The sequence below is a fragment of the Apium graveolens genome, chromosome 11, assembly GCF_009905375.1.
Source record: "Apium graveolens cultivar Ventura chromosome 11, ASM990537v1, whole genome shotgun sequence".
NCBI classification, from domain to species: Eukaryota; Viridiplantae; Streptophyta; class Magnoliopsida; order Apiales; family Apiaceae; genus Apium; species Apium graveolens.
The window spans coordinates 78,139,138-78,162,813 of NC_133657.1; the positions used below are offsets into that span (position 1 = coordinate 78,139,138).

The 23,676-nt window shown below is 33.0% G+C and overlaps 1 protein-coding gene across 1 annotated transcript; it reads left to right on the forward strand.

The window, feature by feature from the left end:
• The first annotated feature begins 1,580 nt into the window (after positions 1-1,580).
• LOC141695626 (uncharacterized) lies at positions 1,581-2,888 on the forward strand. Its single transcript, XM_074499859.1, has 2 exons — positions 1,581-1,694; positions 1,965-2,888. The coding sequence occupies exons 1-2, from the start codon at positions 1,581-1,583 to the stop codon at positions 2,886-2,888; spliced, it is 1,038 nt and encodes a 345-aa protein (XP_074355960.1).
• Positions 2,889-23,676: the final 20,788 nt, after the last annotated feature.

Here is a 23,676-nt window from a genome sequence, read left to right on the forward strand (position 1 = left end):
AAGGTCATAAAGTAGAAAAAAAATTAAGAGAAAAAAGAAAACAATTGAAAATATCAAAATATAAAAAATACGTACAACTAAAACATTAGGTCTGGCGCTCAAGCATCAACCCCTCACATACGTGTCTATTGGATTCTTTATTCTTCCACTTCGATTGGACCACTCAAGCACTCACCATGTGAGTAATTTTAACTTCTTTAATTTTTAATTATTTTTGCATATGTGTAATATGTTATGTGTGTGCCTATATATACATGTGTGTAGATGTTCTTTTTTAATTGTACTGGTTAAGAAACTAGGTTGTGAATCGTGTGATTATTGTAAGTTATAAGTGATCAATCTCTTAGTTTAATAGTTAATTATGTTATTTTTTATTTAATAGGCATATATATTTAAAATTTAGTATAAGTTAAATGAAATAATAATTTATTTAATACATGAATAAAATTTTATTTATGTCTTATTTTATTACGGAAAAAGTTTAATACATTCATTCAAGTTCAGTTTGAACACGATAATTTTTTATGTACTCGCATAAATTAAATATAATGTATGTTTTGACTTGTTTCCGAAATCAAGATCGAAAGAGGAAAATGTTATATTCCTATTTTTCTAATCCTACGAAGACTACTAGTACTCCTCCTACATCTACAACTCCTAGTGAGCCTCCTATAGCTACAACTCATAATGTTTCTGCTACAGCTGCAACTACTCCTAGTGATCCTCCTATAGCTACAATTTCTAATGCCCCTCTTACAACTGTAACTACTCCTAGTGCTCGTCCAACACCTACTACAGGTCATATTAATCTTGCATCACTTGAACATGATCCGGGCCTTCGACGTCCAATTTGGAAGTATAAACCTAATGCTCGTGATGACATTAGACGTGAATACATTAGACTGGGAGCCTGTCAACCTAAACTGCAGAAAAATCAATATCCACCTACTTAGTTTGGAAATCAACGTCGTCGATTTCAAACATCTTGGTTTAACTCGTGGACTTGGTTAGAGTATTCAGTTTCGAAAGATGCAACATTCTATTTTCCGTGCTTTTTATTCGATGATGATACATCTACACAACATGCATTTACTATTGATGGATTTAGGTGTTGGAAAAAAGTTAATGATGGTCAGAGATGTGCTTTCTTAGTGCATATTGGAACTGGTAATTCACCACATAAAAGGCAGTAAAATCTCTTGCGGGTTTGCAGAATATTACAAGGCATATTGACAAGGTCATAAATTGTCAATCTTTGGAAGAAGTAAAGAAGAATAGACTGCGTTTGAGAGCTACTATCGAGGCTGTTAGATACCTGAATTTGCAAGCATGTGCATTATGAGGTCATGATGAATCATTAACTTCTCGTAATAGAGGTAATCTTATTGAGATGGTCAAAGTTTTTGGTAGACTAAGTGTTGATATTTCAAAAGGTGTTTTGGAAAATGCCCCATAAAAATGCCACATATACTTATCCAAAAGTAGAAAAAGATATTTTACATATCCTTGCTTCTAAAGTAAGAAATAAAATTCGTACTGAAGTGGGAAATTCTAAGTTCTGCATTTTACATAAAGAACAAATGGCTATTGTGCTTCGGTTTGTTGATGTTCATGGTATTATCCGTGAGCGGTTTTTTGATATTGTTAATGTGCCTGATACAACATCATCAACTCTTAAGATAGAAATATCTGATGTCCTAACACGGAATAATTTGAGCATTCATAATATGAGAGGTTAGGGGTATGATGGTGCTAGTAATATGCGTGGTGTCTTTAATTGTTTGTAAGCTTTGTTTCTTAAAGATTGTCCACATGCTTATTATATACACTGTTTTGCTCACCGTTTACGACTATCATTAGTTGGGGCTGCTGAGAAATAAGATCTTATTTGGGAATTATTTTCTATGTTGTCTAATGTGGTAAATATTGTTACCGGTTCTTCTAAACGTCTATTGGACTTATAGACTGCAAATGGCATAGAGGTTGGCAATTCTGTGGCTAGTGGAGAATGTGAGACTGGTAAGGGGCTTAATCAGATTGGTAATTTACAACGATCTGGATCTACCAGGTGGAGTTCTCACATTAATTGTGTTTGTAGCTTAATTGATAAGTTTGGTTCCATAATTACTGTGCTAGAAAGCATTAGTAATTGTAGTACTTCTTCGAACTCTATGCGTGGAGAAGCTAGAGATTCTTTAAAGGCACTAAAATCATTTGACTTTTTATTTGTGCTACATTTAATGCATAAGATCATGGGCCTTACAGATTTGGTTTGTCTATCCTTACAAAGTAAATCAATTGATATATTGAATGCCATGGATTTAGTTGCAACAACAAAATTATTGTTACAATCTTTGAGAGATGAAGGTTTTGATGTTCTTCTGGATTATGTCATGTCGGTGTGTGCAAAGTATAAAATTAATTTGCCAGATATGAATGCTCGTTATATGGATAATTTTCGTTCTGTGAGACAAATAGATGATATATCAGTTGAACATCATTATCATTATGATGTATTTATTTCTGTAATTGATTTTCAGTTAGAAGAGCTACATTATAGGTTCAATGATAATACTGTGCAGCTTTTGGGATTAAGTTCACCTTTGGAACCGAAGAACAATTTTGAGTTGTTTGACATGGGGAATATTTGTACACTTGCTACTACCTTTTATCCTGCTGATTTTGGACAACAGGAGATGTACCACCTTGAACTACAACTTGAACATTACAAGATTGATGTGGTTAATCATGCCGGATTTCAGAATTTATCTACTCTTTCTGAGTTATGTGTAAGACTTGTTGAAAGGAAGTATGCTGAAGATATTGATCCAGATGCACTGATAGATGAATTTTATGCTCAAAAGAATCGCCGAGTACAACTCAAATAATGTGAGTAAATCTTCTTTCACTTTATATTGTAAACTAGTATCGTTTTTAATTTAGTTTTTACATATACTGGATTTCAAGTTTATATCATGGTTGATCTTTGACAGTTTATTTTTGCATCTATACACACTGGTTTGCTCGTTTATTTTTATATTGAATTTGCGAAAAAAAATAATTTACTCCAGCCCCAATAAATTTAGAATCCCGGGTTCGCCCTTGAGAACAGGAATGATGGTTTCTCGAACAATTTTGGATAGCAATCAAATGAACCATCCATTTGAATATTGTTTCATTCACTTATTAACAAATGACACTCAAGTCTAAATTATTTATTATTACTTCAAATTCTTTCAAGTGAAAAGTGAAAATTATAAAAATAAGTAAAAATTTTTAGTTCTATGTCTATTTAGATCATGTTTTATTATGAGTTATTAAAAAACAAAGAAAAATAAGTTGATAAATTATTCATATGAATGGTAATATTAAATTTTGTTGAACACGATAATATAAAATAAGTTCAAAATAATATATGCTACCAATTTTTAACTTTAATTCATCTTTTGACTTATTACATTTTTTGAATCCATTTTTTGACTTATAATCTACTTATAATTTATAAGTCAACAACTTATAGACAAGTGTTTGTTGACCTAATTTATAAGTCGAATTTATAATACATAAGCTAATAAGTTAATAAGTTGAATGTTGGTAACAACAATTGTTTCTCAACTTATTTTGATTTTTCATTTTTTTATTAATTTTAGTTTTAACGTATATATTTTTAAATATAAATCTAATTTAAATTTCATTAACCAAGATAATTATATTTAAAAGTTATTCATTCATTTAAGTAAAAAAATTCTAACTTATAATTTTGAATTATCCAAACACTTATATAATTTATAATCATTTATCTACTTGTCATTTCCAAGTCACTTAATTATTATAAGTTATAAATTACTTATTTAAAAAAAAATCAAACATTTTCAAAGTCGGTAGTCAGACTTATTACATAAACAGTTAACTTTCTGACTTTAAGTCTTGTTTCAACCTAGGCATGATACTTTTTAACTTGATGCTACGAGCCAAAACACTTGATGTAAGATGAAATACTAAACACAACTAACAAATAGCAATAAGCAAAGAATTATACTAAATACTCTATATTTTTCCAAAAAAAAATATAATCAAGTAATGTGGGGATTAGGAGTAAAAAACCCTAATAATAGTATCTACTAGTAGGGTTTAGGCGGTTAGGTTGGTACGGTTAAAGTCAAAATCACACCAAACCATATATAACGGTTTTCTTAAATCTCCAATCGCAACAGTTTCCTTAAATCTCCAAACTCAATCTCAATTGCGGTTTGTGCTAAACGTGATTTTTTCAACTGTGATTTTGCGGTTGTTGTGGATCGACTTATTGTTCCACCACCGACTTATATGATAAATGATAAATAAAATAGTTCATCAGAAAATAACTACCAAATCTTAGAATTTTATAAAATTAAAATATTCTACATTTGTTTAGTGTATATTGTAAAACACATCTATTAGTATAATACAAAATAAAAATATAATACTCCAAAGGCCAACACCGTCCAAACTTTTTATTCAATAAATTTTATAAACTATGTTTTATAATATATATTTATACTTATATTTATATTGATATTTATATTTTTATTTATATTTTTGATATATATATATTATCTTAAAGACTACTATTTCCCATATAATATTTACCCACTAATTTACCCATAATCCATGATCCTTGACCCATTTAATTTTTTAACAAATAAAACTTTATATTATACACATATCCATGGATCTTTCAAATCAAAATCCATCTATACATCTTAACCCACTGCATGATTAGAGCAACTAACGTTATAACCCAATATCAATTTAACTGATTGATCCTATTTACATGTGAAAACAATACATTCCTAAATCATCACCTCTCACAATCAATTTTCAAAATTCAAATTATCATGTGTCGTCTTCATCCTATCAATATATATGAATTCACAATTTTTTTCCTAATTAGTTTTCGTCTTTTCTCTTTCTAATTAGGCTAATATATTTTATTTTTAATGCCTTTTACTTTCATATTTGTACTACTTTCAATTATAGTTCATGTTGCCCAGTAATGATACAATTGTTTAAGAGGGGTTGGATATAATTGTATAAAGGTTTCGAACAAGTATAAACAGTTCTTTATATTTCTGATAAAAACTGTTACAAACTCTCTCAAGAAGTACTAATGTTCTTGAGAGCTGCTAGTTTGTACAATAGTCGAGTTAATCACTATGTGATGACCTAAACCGTGTTTATATAATACACAGCTACTATAAATCAGTCTAGGATATGCATTATCAATTACTAACAGAAAATGATACATATCTTTAACTGAATATACAAAGTCGTATCACTAAGAACGAACATATATCCATCCCTCAAAATAAGGAACAGACTTAATCTTCACAACAGACTGTCTTCAGATGCTGATGTTCTGCAGATACTGATGATGCATCAAATCCTGATGGCACATCAAATCTTGATGACATCCGAAACAGTCAGATCCTGAGCTCCTCCTGATCATTTAGAATAAGTACGTAACAATCTCCCCCAATTTATGCTTAAAGTAATGAAGCACAAATTCAATTCTCAATGATGCCAAAACCAATTACAAAATGTACAAGGAATAAGGCTTACTTCAGTATCCTAAGATAACTGATAGTTGTTTCCAGAAATCTGTTTAACCTTTCTTCCTCCTTGTCTTGAAGGACTTTGACAAGCTTTTTCTTCAACTCTTTCTTCTCTTTGGTATCTTCTCCAAGCTGATAAATAGCTGATCTTAATTTAGAAATCGAACTCTTAGTTATTTCAAGATCACCAATTAACATAAAGCTTAAGCTGATATCTTCATGATCAGGACTGAAAGATAACTGATGATTTTTGAGAAAAACTTTCAGAATTACAGCTCCCTTTTCCATCTTCATTTCTTGACCTGTATAAGTTCTGTACATAGGAATATAATAACCATTGTATTTGTCTTCTTTGTTCATGACTCTTCTTCAGATACTCTCAAGTATCATATAAGACCAGTTTCTGGTGACATTGTCCTCAACTCTAAGAAGATAGTGAATATATTTCAACTCTTTCATAGTCTTCATCAAGAGTTGCTGCAATGTAAAGTTTTTCACTTTACCATCTCTCAAGAAGTATAGAATGTCTTCTCTGACATCACCAAGATTTATCTTCCTATAAACAATCTTTACAGCTTCAACTTTCTCAAGATGTGAAGGAGTAATTCTCTCACCAAGATTGCCAGTCAGAATATCTGTGTCCAGTAAATCAGACCTTAGAGTTTCCATCCCAGGATGACCAATACCTCCTCTAGTACGAGTTTTGATAAGTTTTAGCTTTTTATTATGATCCACCAAAGAAGGTTTCTTGATGGACTTATCAATATCCTCCTATTCTGAAATAGAATCCCTAAGTCCTGCTGACATAAATTCAATATGCTTGAATTCTTTAGGATAACTAAATGTATAAATATATTTCCATCTTTTATCCTTCTTGCTGAGAGGAACATACCCTGTAGATAAATCATGAATCTTTCCTCTTGTTTTCTGCCACAACTCTCTTTTTGAATTTAGAATTCTTTGCTCATAGTCACTGCATGCTCGATCAGCTTTCCTTCTGTCAATTCTTTCCTGTTCATCAAGAATTGATCCATTCAATACTTTGATCACCTTTTCATCAGTGCCAAAATCAGCTATCAGTTTCACAGCATCAGGATTTGCTTTTTCCTCAGGTATTATGTCTTCTTCAAGAGACACATTTGCATTAGTTATATCAACTTGAGCAATGTCAGCGGTTGATTTCTTCTTTCTTTGGACAATCATTTCTTCAGTATCTTCAGCTTCTTCGTTTACATCATTTCCTTGTACAGGAACAAAACCTTCTCTGAATAGAACATTCAGAAATGCAGAATCAATAGCAGAACCTTGACTTGAACTATAAATTCTTCCTCTTCCTCTGGATCTTGTAGTTCTTCCACCTCTTTTTCCTCTTCCTTTAGAGGTGTTTGCTTCAACTTCAATTTGAGCCATTAGCTCCTTCTGTTGCATAACTGCTTTTTTAGTTGTTAGATTAGGAAATTCTTCAGTTATCAACCCAAGAGCACTTCTGGAATTCTTTTGCTCAAACCTCTTATCCTTGTAGTACAGAACAATCTCTTCACCTGTTTTATTATGTCTGTAAGGAAAGAATAATCTTTTAGCATATGCTATTTGAGAGATTGTAACATCACCAGTTTCAGGAACATCAGCATTAGTCTTGTGCTTAACTTCATGAGCACCAGTAGACTTTTCTTGTCCTGAAGAACCAGATCTTTTAGAATCTTGAGGTTGTTGAGCAACATGAGCAATTTGAACATTTGCAACTGGATTCTTCTCACCATTATCATCAGTATCTTTATCTTTCAACTGAATAGAGTCAGGTGTACATTTTGTGACAGCTATCTTCTCCCCCTTTTTGGCATTAGTATTTGAAAGAAGAGAAAATATAGCATCCAGTTTATCATCCATTGAAGACACTTTATCTTCCAAGGAAGAAAATCGAGTATCCATGCTTTGTTGAGATTGAACCACGGCTTTAACAGCCTTTTTCACACTTATGAGTTCAGCTGAAGTAAGTGGATTAATCATAAAAGCATCAATCTTGTTCTGTAAATTAGCATGAGATGTCTTCATATTAGCAAGTTCAGAGAAAATTCCTTTCACAGATATGGTAGAATCCTTGAGATGTAATTTAAGGTCAGGGTTTTGAAGTCCATCATATGCCATGTAAACATGTCGCATACCAACAGCTAAGGAGATAGAAGTATGTGCATCTCTCCATGCAAAATCCCATTCAGTCTTTTGAAAATGCTCAGCATCAGCATTGTAATAAGAAGAATCAGTATTGAAATGTGAAGAAGAACCAATATTAGACTTCTTAGATGCATCAATAGCAATCTTAAGTTGAGCTGTGTCAGGATCATCAGGATCATTGTCTTCATCAGAATCAAAGCAAGACAGACCCTTAGAAGAATTTGCAGAGCTCGGCAGAATTGCTTTGCCTTTAAGAGGATCCTTAGCAATAATTATCTGTTTCTGATGAGATCCTGAAATATAAAACAATGTAACACCTAAATCTCTCTTTTCTTTTCAAGTGATCTCATCACTTCTCACACAATATATTATTGTGAAGAGTAATATGTTTCTCACATAAGAAAGTTTATAAGCAAAGAAAAACTTATAAAATTCTTTTCTCAAAACTACCTCTCCTTTTGCCAATACAGGAGACTACCACTCAGTTTTTTTTTTCACATAGTATTTTCACACAGTCTCACAGAAAGGCACAATCACATATTTTGCAAAGAAATAAGAGATGGTTGAGAGGAGTAGTATGCTTGTTACATAAATAGAGGTAATCTCAAATAAGAGACTATTTATAATCATACAAACATTGTGAACAATAGAGGAAAATAAGCAAACCTGAAGGTGAGTCCTCAAGTGGCAGTGATGATAGTGGAGGAACAAACAACGCATCAGGATGCTTTGACAAGCTAGTGAGAAGCAAAAAATCATCAGTAGAAGCTGCTTGAATGGATAGTTGATCAATATCAGTATTTGTTGTAACATCGGGATTTGATTTGTCAGGAGAATGAACTAGGCCGGCATCAGTACTTTGAACTGATGGTTCTTGTGGGGCCTGAGGAATATGAGCTGCTTCAGCAAGAAGTGATGAAGGTTCTTGTGTACTCTCCTCAAACATCAGATCATTAATAACTGCATCCACCTTTGAGAATACACCATGATGAGCCTTCTTTTTTTGTAGTAGTTGTTTAGAGTCTGCAAGAAGATCACCTTGAGCAAAATCAACAATTATTTGTGCAACCTCTTTGTCTACATCTTCCCTTTGAGAAGATGGTTCTTGTGTGACTGGATGTATCTCATTTTCTAAATCCCTTTGAGACTTAGGTTCTTGTGGACTAACATCCATAGCAGAGGATTGAGTATTTTTCTTCTTTCAAATGTACCTAACCACATCTTCAGCTTTTCTTTTCAACATGCTTTTGTCAGTTTTCTTGGGCTCAACAGTTTCTTTGTTCACTGGAAACTTTTTGATCAGAGCACTAACATCAGCATTCAGCTCCTTAGTTCCAGTTGTGTGAATAGAGTCATCAGGAATTGAAACGGTTGATTTCTTTGTCTTCATCCTTTTCCCAATGGGCATCTAATCATTAGAGTTAGAATTATCTTGCATGATCAACCTTCTTTTCCTGACTGGAAAGCATTATTCTCACTCTCACTCAGTGAGTCCTATTGAGCTCTCTGTTTAGATTGAACAGATTTCTTAACTAGCCTTTTTGTTTAGTACAACTGATGCCTTTTAAGAGACATCAGAGGAGGCTAATTTAGGAGCGGAGTTGGAGTTCTGTTTAGTAGAAGAAATGCTTGGTTTAGAAATAAGAGGGGTAATGTCTTGTTAATCAGCATCAGGAAATTTAACAGAGGTGCCAGCATCAGGATTTGCAAGCACTTGTGAAGGAGTAGGTCTATTTCTCAAAAGAAATTGCTTGACCTCCTGAGGCAGCAAGGCAAGTCCTGAAAACTTATTATTTTCATCTCTTTTGATATGATCAGTGATAGCCTTCTCAGAAATTAGAAATAGAGGAATCAATTTATCATTATCAAATTCAACATTAGGGCATAGAAAAATAAAAATCAGTTGAAGAAATCTAGTATACCCTATTACTCCTGATGTATCTGTTCTCCTAGAAATTATGAATTGAAGAATGGTGTTACCATAATAAAAATTACCAAAATAGAGAAGAGAATACTCAATTTTCAGAGAAGTGGATGGAAGAGCATCAAAATTTGTTGTCTTATTCAAGAAACATCTACTGATACAATCAAAGAAGAAATTCCATTCTCTTTTTAACTTTGTTCTTGTCAATTTCTCGATTGTTGTGATGTCACCTTGTAGTTCAGACTTCTGAGCATATCAAACAGCTGCTCAATTGTATAATTGTCAGGAGCACCATCACAAGCAGGCAATCTTAATGCTTGAACGAGAACATCAGCATCAACTTCATACCCGTGTGCCTTAAATTCAAAAGAGAAACCAGTATTTGCTGCATTAACTAGAGTTGTATCCCATACCTGCATTACAGCTCTGTATGATACCTTAGTAGGATTTGTGAGAGCATATCCAATTGGACATTGGAGTAAGAAATCCTGTATATCATGAAAAGATTGAGGAAACTGCTGATGTATAAGTGGAGCCAAGTAGTTATTGGTTCCAAAAGTGTTGTCATGAATAATAGTGGTTTGACTGAAGAAGGGTGAAAACTCAGAAGATGACATGATGTTTGTAGGTGTTGAGGAAAGATGTTCGTTAGATATGAATAGTGAGGCTGTGTGTGTATGATAATATTTGTCACAGAGGTTCTTGTGCAAATATAAGTTCGCAAAGCTTAGTTATATGTAACACACTTAATTTATCATGCATATAATAAAATACATCAAAAATTCCCAGCTTAATATCTTGAACAGTATTTAGGACATATCAAGATTTGATCAATATACATCAGGATTTGATCAAATATAAATTTAAAAGAATTTATATGTCCCAACTAACCATACCAAGTTCATTGACAAGATTTGTAAATGTTGCTTCAGGTAATTGGTTCGTGAAAATGTCAGCCAGCTGCTGATCAGTAGGAACAAAATAAAGCTCAATCATTCCTTCCATGACATGCTCTCTTATAAAGTGATATCTGATGCTGATGTGTTTAGTAAGAGAGTGTTGCACTGGGTTTCCTGTCATAGCAATAACACTTTGATTATCATAATAAATAGGAATTTTAGAAATGATAATCCATAGTATATGAGCTGGTTTCTCATCCATAACAACTGAGCACAGTAACTCCCAGCTGCAATATATTCAGCCTCAGCAGTTTAAGTAGAAATAGATTTCTGCTTCTTACTGCACCATGAGACTAATCTGCCTCCCAGAAATTGACAGCTCCCAGATGTACTCTTCCTGTCTATCTTGCATCCAGCAAAGTTAGCATCTAAATATCCACATAATTCAAAATCAGCTTCCCTTGCATACTAGAGACCAAGTGATACAGTACCTTTGAGGTATCTGAAGATTCTCTTTACTACAATAAGATGTGGCACCCTTGGATTTGCCTGAAATCTTGCACACAGACAGGTGGCAAATATAATGCCTGGCCTACTAGCCGTTAGGTACAAAAGAGAAGCAACCATACCTCTGTAGCTTGTGACATCAACTGCTTTTCCTTCATGAGGATCAAGCTTTGTAGCAGTTGCCATAGGGGTAGTTGCAGCTGCACTTTCTTGCATATTAAACCTTTTCAACAGATTATTTGTGTACTTTGACTGATTAGTGTATATACCATTATCAGTCTGTTTAATTTGCAATCCCAAGAAGTAACTCATTCCCATCATGCTCATTTGATATCTTGATTGCATCAACTTTGAGAACTTATCACACAGTTTTTGATTAGTTGATCCAAAAATGATATCATCCACATAAATTTGAACTAAAAGCAGATCTTTACCTTGATTCAGATAAAATAAAGTTTTATCTATTGTACCTCTTTTAAATCCAATTTCTAGTAGAAGCTGAGCAAGGGTCTCATATCATGCCCTAGGTGCTTGCTTTAGCCCATAGAGTGCTTTGTCAAGTCTATAAACATAATCAGGATGTTTAGGATCCACAAAACCTGTTGGATGTTCAACATAGACTTCCTTCTCAAGTTCTCCATTGAAAAATGCACTCTTGACATCCATATGAAAGACTTTAAATTTCTTGTGTGCAGCATATGCCAAGAAAATTCTAATTGCTTCCATCCTAGCAAAAGGAGCAAATGTTTCATCATAGCCAATGCCTTCCTGTTGAGAATATCCTTTAGCCACCAATCTTGCCTTGTTTCTGATTATTGTTTCATCAGAATCAGTCTTATTTCTGAAGACCCACTTTGTGCCCACAGTTGACCTGTTCTTAGGTCTAGGCACCAGCTTCCAAACTTCATTTCTTTCGAACTCATTTAACTCTTCTTGCATAGCTATGACCCAATCTGCATCCTTGAGTGCATCTTCTAATTTCTTTGGCTCTTCTTTTAAAAGTAGATTGTGATATAAACATTCATTTTGAGTTACACTCCTTGTCTTTACACCTTCATCAGGATTTCCAATGATTAGATCAGGAGTATGATCTTTAGTCTATTTTCTGGCACTAGGAAGTGTCCATTTGGAGCTAGATGCTCCCCCTGAATTCTATGCCTCATCAAATACATTTGAGGCTCCCCCTGAATCTGTGCTGTTATCTCCTGATGAAGTCTTGGGACTTGAATCATGTCCATCTGATAGTGAATCAGCATTGGATTCTGAATGACAAGATTGAGAAGAACCTTGAGTTGATTCTTCAATGTTAGTACCATCATCTGAACCTTGCTGTTGCTCCCCCTCAACATGTGCGGGTTCATTAGTACAATGATCATCTTCAGAATCTGAAGGGGTATCAGGATTTAGATCATTAGGATTTGACAGTTCATTAGAGTTTGATCCACATTCCAACCATACATTTTCATTTGCAAAGATTAGACTTTCTTGAGAGTCCTCTTAAAAACCAGGAATCTTCTTATCATCAAAAGATACATTTATGGAGATACCTACAGTATTTGTTCTCAGATTGAAAACCCTGTATGCTCTTGATGGTGAATAACCAACAAAGATTTCTTCATCAGCTTTTGATTCAAACTTCCCTAGCTGATCAGTATGAGTTCTAAAAACAAATCACTTACATCCAAATACATGAAGATGTTTGAGACTGGGCTTCTTTTCTTTTAGCATCTGATAAGGAGTAAAACCATGTTTCTTTATCAGTGTGATATTTTGAGTATAACATACTGTGTTTACTACTTCAGCCCAGAAGTAAGTGGGTAGTTTTGCTTCTTCTAGTAGAGTCCTGCCAGCTTGAATCAGGGTTCTGTTCTTTCTCTTAACAACACCATTTTGTTGAGGTGTACTAGGAGCTGAGAATTGTTGTTTTATGCCTTTATACTTGCAGACTTCCTCTATTTTTGAGTTCTTGAACTCAGTGCCATTTCCACTTCTCAGAATTTTCACTTTCTAGGTGGATCCATTCTCAATTTGCCTTATATGGTCCAGAAGAATTTCTGGAGTTTCATCCTTCCTGTGTAGAAAATAAACCCAAGTGTATCTAGTGAAATCATCAACAATTACAAGTGTGTACCTTTTCTTGTTGATAAACATTATGTTTAATGGCCCAAAGAGATCCACGTGTAACATGTGATATGGTTCAGTAATGAAGAATTCTGTTATGCTTTTGAAAGATACTTTTCTTTGCTTAGACTTTTGACAAGCATCACAAAGACCATCAGATGAGTATAGCATATTTGGTAATCCTCTTACTAGCTCCTTCTTGGCAAGTTCATTGATTGAATTCAAGTTGAGATGTGAGAGCTTCTTATGCCAATTCTAGCTTTCATCTACTGATGCCTTTGAGATAAGGCAAGTAGCTTCTTACTCAAGACATTCATGTAGCCTTGCTTCATATATATTGCCATATCTATATCCCATCAAGACAATCTTCTTTGACTTGTTGTGAACCACTTCATAGTGAGAGTCATAGAATACCACATGATAACCTCTGTCAGTGATTTGACTGATGCTTAGAAGATTATGCTTCAGTCCTTCCACCAGAGCTACATTCTCTATTGCTACCTTTCCAATTATCAAGTTGACATATCCCAGAGTGTGTCCTACATTTCCATCTCCATAAGATACATCTGGGCCAGCCTTCTTCTCAAACTCTGATAGTAGGGATTTATTTCCAGTCATATGTCCTGAACATTCACTATCCAAGACAAGAGTGTTTTTCCTGTTACCCTGCAGTCAAAAGAGCAATTAATTATAAGGATTTTTAAGGACCCACACTTGTTGGGCCCTCCTTTTGGACAACTTAAGCCTTTGTGATTTAGAAATACTTCTGATAGTTTTTTCTTTATCAGGAATTGTCTTGTCAGAAGTAGATTTGGTAGAACTCGAAGAATTGAGTACATAAGCAGTTTTATTAAATTTAGACAAAGGTTCATAATAGTTGTGATACAGCTTATGATAGGAACTACAGGTGTAAATTGAATGCCAACTACTACCACAATAAAAACAATGATTTTGTGGTTTATAAAATACTGATCTGCCTCTAACATCAGACTCAGGAATAACAGTTTTCATTTTCTTACTCCTCCTACAATCAATAGCAAGATGATTAGTATTACCGCAGTTAAAACAAGTTTTTCTAGGAGTATTAGGAATAAACTTATAATTAGAATCCTTAGAAATACCTTGCTTACCATTTCTGTTCCTTTTAGGACTTTTAACTTGAGGTTTGTGAGTAACCTCAGATAATTTCTTTTTCAATTGTCTTTTAGACAAAAGTCCTATATTCTTTTCTTTCTTAACAGTCTTAATGATTTCCTTGTTTTCCTCTCTTTGATATTTATCACTTAATGACTTTTCTTGGGATGCTGATGTTAAACCCTTTTCAAAGGTAGATTTGAGTTCATCAGCTTCTGAAGAGATAAACTTTATAGGGGTCTTAAGGGTAGTTTTATTTTTAGTGTCAACATCCTTAATTCCATCTACATAACCAAGACATTCTTTCCAGTTTTTCTTAGAGATCATCTCATGAACCTTTTTTCCTGAATTAGTCGAGGCTTTAAGAGTTTTCCTCTCATACTCTAATTCATTTTCCAATATACTATACTTAGCTTCTAGTATCCTTACTGTATGTTTAGCTTTCTCACATTCTTTCTGAACTTCAATCTGACTTAATAAGTCAGACTCTAACTGATCATTCCTATACTTTAAGATTTGATTTTCAGTTAATAGCCTATTGTTCTCCAAAGTCTTATTTTTAAAATTTCCATGAAGAGACTTAGGAATAGATTTCAGTTCAGACATATCTTCAATATCAAAAGAGAAGAAGGAAGTTGATACCTTAAAATGAGAAGAAGTAGGAGCATCAAAGCTAGCCATCAATGCATACATGTTTCTTCATTTTCAGAATCAGTGGAGTCCATCCAATCCTTGCTTGATGTAATCAAGGCCTTGTTCTTCCCTTGGTCATGCTTTGTTTTTTTGCACTCTATAGCAAAGTGACCAGGTTCATCACAGTTGTAGCACTTAATTTTTGACATGCCGACTTTTCCAGCTTTATATTCCTTCCCTTCTCTTCTTCCTGATGACTTCCTTTCTCCTCCAGTGAACTTTTTCCTAAAGTTTCTATTCTTCTGAGACTTCCTGAATTGCATCCTCTTGAAGCCCTTAACTAGCAATGCATCCATTTGCATGACATCATAATTTGTCATGTTCTCATTAGTTTCAGAATCAGTATCATCATCAGGATTTGATGATGAATCATCAGTATCTGATTCTGGCAGATTGTTCTTTTTCCTTGCAGCTTCAACTGACCTTTCTTTTGAAGCTTTAGCATTCACTTTCAAAGCAACTGATTTTCCCTTGTTACTTTTCCTCTCTTTCCTTTTCTGAACTTCCAGATCATGAGTTCTCAGCATGCCATAGACTTCATCCAGGGTGATTATTTCCAAATCATACTGATGTCATATGATTGGAGTCTGAGTTTCCCATTCCTCATTCAAGGGTCTCAAACTTAGTATTTGAATCCTCCCGATCATACACTTTTCCCACCAAGGATAGGTTGTTGAGAAGGGTGAGAAACCTGTCATAGATGTCAATGAGGCTTTCATTATCTTTGGCCTCAAAATGTTCATATTCTTGAATTAGAACAGCCCTTCTGTTCTTCTTGATGGGCATGGTTCCTTGACATTGAGTTTCAAGAGCATCCCAGATCTCCTTGGCAGTCTTGTGGGCTATAACCCTGTTTGATATCACAGAATCAAGACTGTTATGCAAAATGTTTTTTACCTTTGCATCTTTCAGCACAACTACTTTCTCTTTTAGTGTCCACTCACTCTTCTCCTTCAACTGATAGTGTTCAGCAAGAGTAGGAGTTTTAGGCACCAGTTTTGTTGGCATGTAGGGTCCATCATTGATTACGTCGAGATAGTCTGGATCTGTAGCTTCCAGGTGCATGAGCATCTTCACCTTCCAAGTAGGATATTCAGCCTTTTTCAAAATGGGGATTTTAATACTCTCATACTTGTTCAGAGACATGTTTAGATCGCTTCTGATTGTAAATTTATTAGTTTTCTCTTATACCAATTGTTTCCCAGTAATGATACAATTGTTTAAGGGGCTTTGGATAGAATTGTATAAACGTTTCGAACAAGTATAAAAATATAACAGTTCTTTATATTTCTAATAAAAACTGTTACAAACTCTCTCAAGAAATACGGATGTCCTTGAGAGCTGCTAGGTTGTACAATACTCAAGTTAATCACTATGTGATGACCTAAACTGTGTTTATAAAATACACAGCTGCTACAAATCAGTCTAGGATATGCATTATCAATTACTAACAGAAAATGACATATTTTTAAACTGAATATACAAAGTCCTATCACTCAGAACGAACATATATCCATCCCTCAAAATAAGGAACACACTTAATATTCACAACAAACTGTCTTCAGATGCTGATGTTCTGCAGATATTGATGATGTATCAAATCCTGATGGCACATCAAATCCTGATGACATCCAAAACAGAAAGATCCTGAGCTCCTCCTGATCATTAAGAATCAGCACGTAACAGTTCAGCTTTATGTATATGTATGATAGTTTCTGTACTTTCTTCTTCTTTGTTGATTTATTATAATATTTTGATCTTTACATAATTGTTTGGATATACTATAGTATTGATTTTTATACATCTCAATTTCGTAATCATAATATTTTTTTCATTTTTCAGGTGAGTTAGCATCATGTTGTAGAGAACCTTATGACTTATCATTGTTAAATTTCATTTATAACCTCTTCCAAGGTAATTTGTTAATTGTGTTTAAAAGTGTTTAAAATAACTCACCAGTTGTTTGATGTAATGCATTAATGAGTTCGTTTATTATATTTAGTCAAGAAAAATCCAAAGTGCGACTACCACTTTTTGACTTGAAAAGTTTCAATGAATTAGAAAAGTTGTAAGTTTCGCTTTAAAAGTAAATATCTTGATTATTAAATTTTTAATTTTTTTTGGTTTTGTTGTTATTTATACTTGATGTTCATATATTTATGATAAATTACGGAAAATAAAACCATCTGATTAATTTTTGATGTTTAGCCTCGAAAATAGAGAAATGCCAGTCTCAATCAAAGGCCATATGACGGTAAATTCAAATTTCTGTAATATCCTTGAATATTTCATGGACATAATTAAGAATCATGACCTCTTTGGTAAGAATCTATTTAACTACTTTTTTGCATTTAATGTATTTTTAAGTACCATCAATTGATTGTATTTTGTAATAAGCAAGTTTCAATATCACGACAGAACCAATCTATGGTTTAGGTAGGTCTAAGGGTGTAATTAAGTGTATGCCGTCTGAGATGTCTTGCAATAATGCTTTAATCATATCTGGATTAATTTTTCCTATAATTGTTCATTTCAGATTTCTTGATTATTTGAGTAAAATTCAAGTAGTGCTCAAACCCGCACAATAAAGGTACGGTATTTCTTATCCAACAAAGAATAGGTTGAGCCTTACCAAAGATATAAATTTATTTTATGATTTTTTTTATTTAGTGATTTATTAATGCATATGATTTTAATAGGTGTACACATTGGCGTTTTATGTATCAATTTCCTATGGATCCGTCTGGTAAATCATGGTAAATCATTTAAACAAAAACCGCTGCATATTGATCTATTATCAGAAGGTAATGGTACAACCAGTTTTTGAGTGTTCAATACAGGTAATGATAACCTTTTAATTCTTTCAGGATTTTCTGTTGAGAACAATCCCTTAAATTCCTCATTGATTATTTTCTCATCAAATCCTTTCAGTAATTACATAAAATAAACTATCTTGGTAATTTGAGCAAAATATCAATTCACTAGCATTTTCTTTCATGTGCTTTTATTTTTAATCTGAACTGAACTGTCAAAGTGCTCTCGATATCAAGCATTACATATGTCATAACAAAATAGCTGAAACTTTATTTTACTGTGATTTCAGTACGTGTCATCGAAGATAATGGAATATTTTCAAAATGGTCCGAGGGTTGTGTGCATTTTATCTATAGATGGTGTCATATCGAATGTAACTCTAAATCAGGCTGCAACTTTTGGTGGCACTACAATATATGAGATTTGTATATATCTACGCAATGGCATTCATAATCTATTGTTATTTTTTGTGAATCTTGATTTTTCTAATAGTGGGTTTATGTATAACAATGTATGGATTTTATATTAAGTTCTTATCATAGTCGCATCTCCAGTCTAGGTGCCGCGCTTCTCTCATAACTATGCACTATATATCTCTACACACTATAAAAATTTGTATGTCAACCAAATATTTAGTCTCTTACCTGTCGGCCATTGTTTCGTGCATCATGGATAAGGAATTTCTAGATTTTAATTCCCTTGCAACATGCTCTTAAAGCACTCTTCATACTTTCACCATTGGAATAAGGAAGATTGAGATTAACCACAATATTAATAAAAACACTTTAATTAATTTTAATAGGCACTCTCATCTTTTATTCTTTGAAAATAATAACTCAACCCTCTATATTAAGACTTACATCATTTTTTTGACCTTAGATTACCTTTGTTTAAAATTAATATTAATATCACAGTTGGATTTTACTGTAAACTACTACTTCTACTGTTTAATGCTACTGAACTGCTTTTACTACTACTGTTTTTGCCATATTCAAGCCGGGATTCTGTGAAAAAAGAGCACTCTACTCTTTCAGATTTCCCCTGGACCCTTCTCTTCAGTTGATATATACGATGTATGTGTAGTTTTCTTTAAAATTGACGTATGTGTTTCTGGTTCTATTGCTAGATTATTCAATAGTAAGCATCACTATCGGCTAAACTGGGTCTTGGAAGGATAACGCCTACTGCAAGACAACTATTCAAGTATACAATCAACTAAATATTAGGATAAACTAAAATGAGTCACTTGAGCACCAACTACTATATGCTATTTTTTAAACCTTAGGCAGTAAATTATTCATTATGCAAAATAGTTCATTTTATTTTATCGTACATCTATTTCAAATGAGTTAAGATGTATCTAAAAGTGAAGTACTTACAAACACGTAGAGGCATCAGACATCCTATAAATCCAACTATAATTACCATATTTTATAATTTAAAAGAAGTACTTCAGTGGAAGATCGAAATACATCACAAAGAGATATTAATGCTTCTAATAAGTATAATTTTAATTTGGATGAGTTTTTTTTCTTTTTCATCATTATAATAGTTCAAACGTCATTAAAGATATATATGTGAGAATGAAAACATAAAATAAAGTGAGGTTCATACTGGACGATTTCAAGGTATGTATTTTGTTTGTCTAAATAGGTAATCATTTGGTTTAGTTCGCGTAGTGCGAGACTAATAAGAGTTTTACCATTGGTTTGTAAAAATGTGATAAGTGTTGTAATAAAATTGAGTAAATATTATATTGGAGAATAGTGAAGGCTGAGTAGATAGCAACGAACCCGGTCAGCAGCTTCTTGACGGTAATTAGGCATGTAAAATAAAGTTTAGCAGTGCCAGAATACCATTGAGCTTATATCTATTGAGAAAAATATGTTTGCTGGGAAGTTGGCCTTGATTAATTTTTAGTCGCAATTTTATATATATTGTTGGGTTGTTCTTACTATATCTTCCTTCAAATATCTAATCCGTACTTTTTGTGAAGTTGCAGAGTTACGGCACGATACGTGTTCAATTTTCTCTGAGTATATGTGGTCATAAGAAAATACTTTACAATTCATTTTTTAATGGATTGGTTGTTATAGAGAAAGTATTTGAAGCTGTAGTCAGTAGATCTTTGAAGATTTGGAACTTTCTAGACACAGATCTCATTGACAGGTTTTGTATGGATGAATTTTTAGACCTTGCATCTAATATAAACCATTCATTCATTCTAATGACTTCTGAAGTATATATCATTTTTTTAATAACATCTCTGTAACATATCTGTCGTTTTTACCACTTTTTAAATAGTGGAACCTATGCTGGAGATGGCTTCTGAAGGTAAGGTTTTGAATAATGGTTGTGGAGATGGAAAATTTGTATGAGAAATCAAAGAAATATATATATCATTTTTATAATAACATCCATGTTGATTTTACAGGTACTGAACTTTCCAAGCCTCCATTGTCACTCATAATCACTGTCTTTCAAAACTCCTTTGAGACATGTTTGAGATTTCATTCTAACAACCTGATAGTCTCCAGAGTTAGATGACCATTATTTTTGACCTATTTTCTTTTTATTGATATTTGTTGCATTTACATGATCAATCATGGCAATACTAACATATACTTAATCATTCACTAGAATATGAGATGAGTTTTTTTGGGCATTGACATCAAACTGATTGCAATAACTTGGACAATGAAAGAGTTTGCAATACAAGAAATATTTTTTTATAAGTAAGGATATTATTAAAGGCCTAAAACCAAATATCAACAAGTATCAGCCCAACAACCAACTAAAGTTAGAACCTATGTCTAGCAGACTTGAGCGACCTACTAAAACTAGGGACACAACTTAATCTAAGGCCTGAGGATTTACTAGCCCAAACTTAATTGAAACCACTACCATCAAAGTTGGGGCTTCATCATCAAAGTCATAATTATTTTTAAAAAATAAAGCAAGATAGTTTAAAATTAATATTTTTGTTAATAATACAGTGGTTAAACATTTTAAATTGATTTTAAATGTTAATAACATGTTATTCAAAACTTAATTAAATGTATTAAATATTTACAATATTTTAAAATAAAAATAAATGGGACTTGGTTTACCTTTAAATATTTCATATCATAATGTAAACATCATTCAAAATTTTAAAATAATTTCTATTTTTTCTGATATTAATTATAGTTAAAAGTTATATTTACTATATTTATTTGAATCCTGCTTAATTCAAAAGTTGGGTTAATAAATCACATAATACATATTTTTTTATTTAAAGTATATAAAGAATTATACATATATTTTGTTAGGTCACACAACATTGTAGAAGGGGGTTGAATATAGTGTTTAATACAATCAAATCGATTTCAAACACAAGTAACAGTAAACAGATATATTCAATGTAATAAACTATGTTACAATGGAACTGTTCTCTCTCAGTGATGAACAAATATCACGAGAGCTGCTAGGTTACAATGTATGATCTTCTTGATAATGATAACACATATAGTGTAAACCTATGTCTGTGTTTATATAGTACACAGTTACAAGATAACTTCTAATTAATATGGAATATAATTCTGTCTCCTAAAATATATCAATAAGATTTCTTATACACGTTTTCTTATCTTCTAACTCTTTCCATGCATATCTTCTTTTGTATTAGTCTCGATCTTCTATCCTGTAAATCAGCTTCCTTCCTTAACTGTAAGTCCTCCCGTACTTAAGTTCTGATATCTATCTTCTGATATTTATCTTCTGATAACCTAAGTTCTGATATCCTTAAGTTCTGACTTCCAGTAAGTACTGATTTCAGTAAGTACTGGTTTTTCCTATTTGTTAAGATCTGAAAACTAAACATGAAACATATTAGACATGACATCTCAAATATATCTAACAATCTCTCCCAACTTGTAAATTTGCAAAAATATACTAGTTAATAGATTTGATGATGTCAAAAACATTTAAGTTCAAATGCAATAAGAGTTTAATAAGACTATTAACTACAACTTACAGTCCTTGTAGCTTTACCAACATCACTGGATCAATCTGAATCCATAATGATTCTTAACAAAATCTTTTACCAGCTTATCTCCAGCTTTTCTCAGAACTTCAACTAACTGTGCATTGACCTGCATCAGTTCTTCATCTTTACTGTCACCAATTTGATAAATGGCTGTTCTGAGAGCTTGAATTGATGTTATTTCAAGTTTATCACTAAGTCTGATAACTCTAGGTAGTGAAGATTTTTCATTATAACATAGGCATCTTCCTTTCAGAATAACTTCCACTTTAGCAGAGTTCTTCAGCATAGGAATTTCTCTTCCATCACCTTCAGTAATCATTGGTATATACTGAGAATCTTTGTACCAGAGATTCTACGTAGATCTCTTATAGCCTTTAAAATGTATTCTGACCATCTTCTTGTAACATCAGATTTTACTTCCAGAAGATAGTGAATACGTTGAAGCCCTCTGACAGACTTCTTTAGCACATCAGTATCAGCTAGTCTGTAAGTTAGTCCATCATTGAGAAATAAGATCAATTTCTCCTTTAGATTATCCTTATCATGAGCATCTATCACAATTTGAGCAGACAGCACTTTGTCAAGGTGCTTTTGTTTGATTTGTTCATATGGTTTGTCTGTCAACATAAAAGGATCTCTTAGAGTAGCTTCTACTCCTGTTTGTATCTTCTCTTCATCAGAACCTAATCTAGCTCAATCTCTAGGTTGCTTGGTTCTCAATCCAAATGTTGCGAGTTGATTAATCATAAGATTGGATTTTGGTTAAATTGGAGTAAATTTCTTCCACAACAGCTTCTTCTTATCAGCAATTATCATCTTTTTCAAATCAACTTGATCAGAATTTGGTGTTTCTTCTGTAACTTGCTGTTCTTCATTCTGAAAAACTTGAGTAGTGTCAGAGGTTGTTTTAGATTCTTCAATTATTTTTCTTCTCTTCAGAATTTGAACAGTTTCATCTTCTATCAAATCATCATCATGCATTGTAGTTTGATAGACTAAAAACGGAAGAACTTCTCTTTTTCTCAATCTTTAAAGGTTCACCAACCTTTTATTTTCCATTTGACTTAGGATCAATCTCAGTTTGTGATCTAGTCTTGGACTTTGAAGTTTCAGAATTTGACTTTTCCCTGATCAAAATGCCCTTTTCCTTAGGCCTTGGAGGTTTCTTTGCATCAGAAGCTTTAGACTTAAGATTTATCTTCTCAACTGTAAATCTAGATTCTTCCTCCTTGAGAGTTTCCAAATCCATTCCTGGATTTTATTTCAGAAATAATCTTCTAGCTATCTCCTCATCAAGTGTCTGCATTTTAGGATCTTTGTAATAAACAGTAGTCTGCTTCCCCTTTAGCTTCAGAGTTTGTAAAAACTTCTGAGAGTCTTTAGATCCTGACTGAATCAGAATATCAGAACTTGACATCAGACTTTGTTTATCAGAACTTGACTTGTTCTATGTAGAAGATTTGCTAACATCAGAAATTACTTTATGTGAAGATTTTCCTTGAACTTTTCCTTGACCTCTACTCTTATCAGAGTTTCCCTGTCATCACCTTTATCATCCTTCTTCTTCAGTAATTGAGTAGGTGAGCATTTGGACCTAACTACCTTCTCCCCCTTTTTGGCATCATCAGGAAGTAAGAGAGAGAGAAGAAGTTCAACTGAATATTGGATTTCATCCAATTAAGCTTTCTGAGAAGCTTGGTTAGCCACAACCTCATCAATTTGGGTATGTTGCTTCTCTTGAATCTTCTCAATGGCTTCAATTTTGTCAAGAGTAGGTCTAACATATCTGTT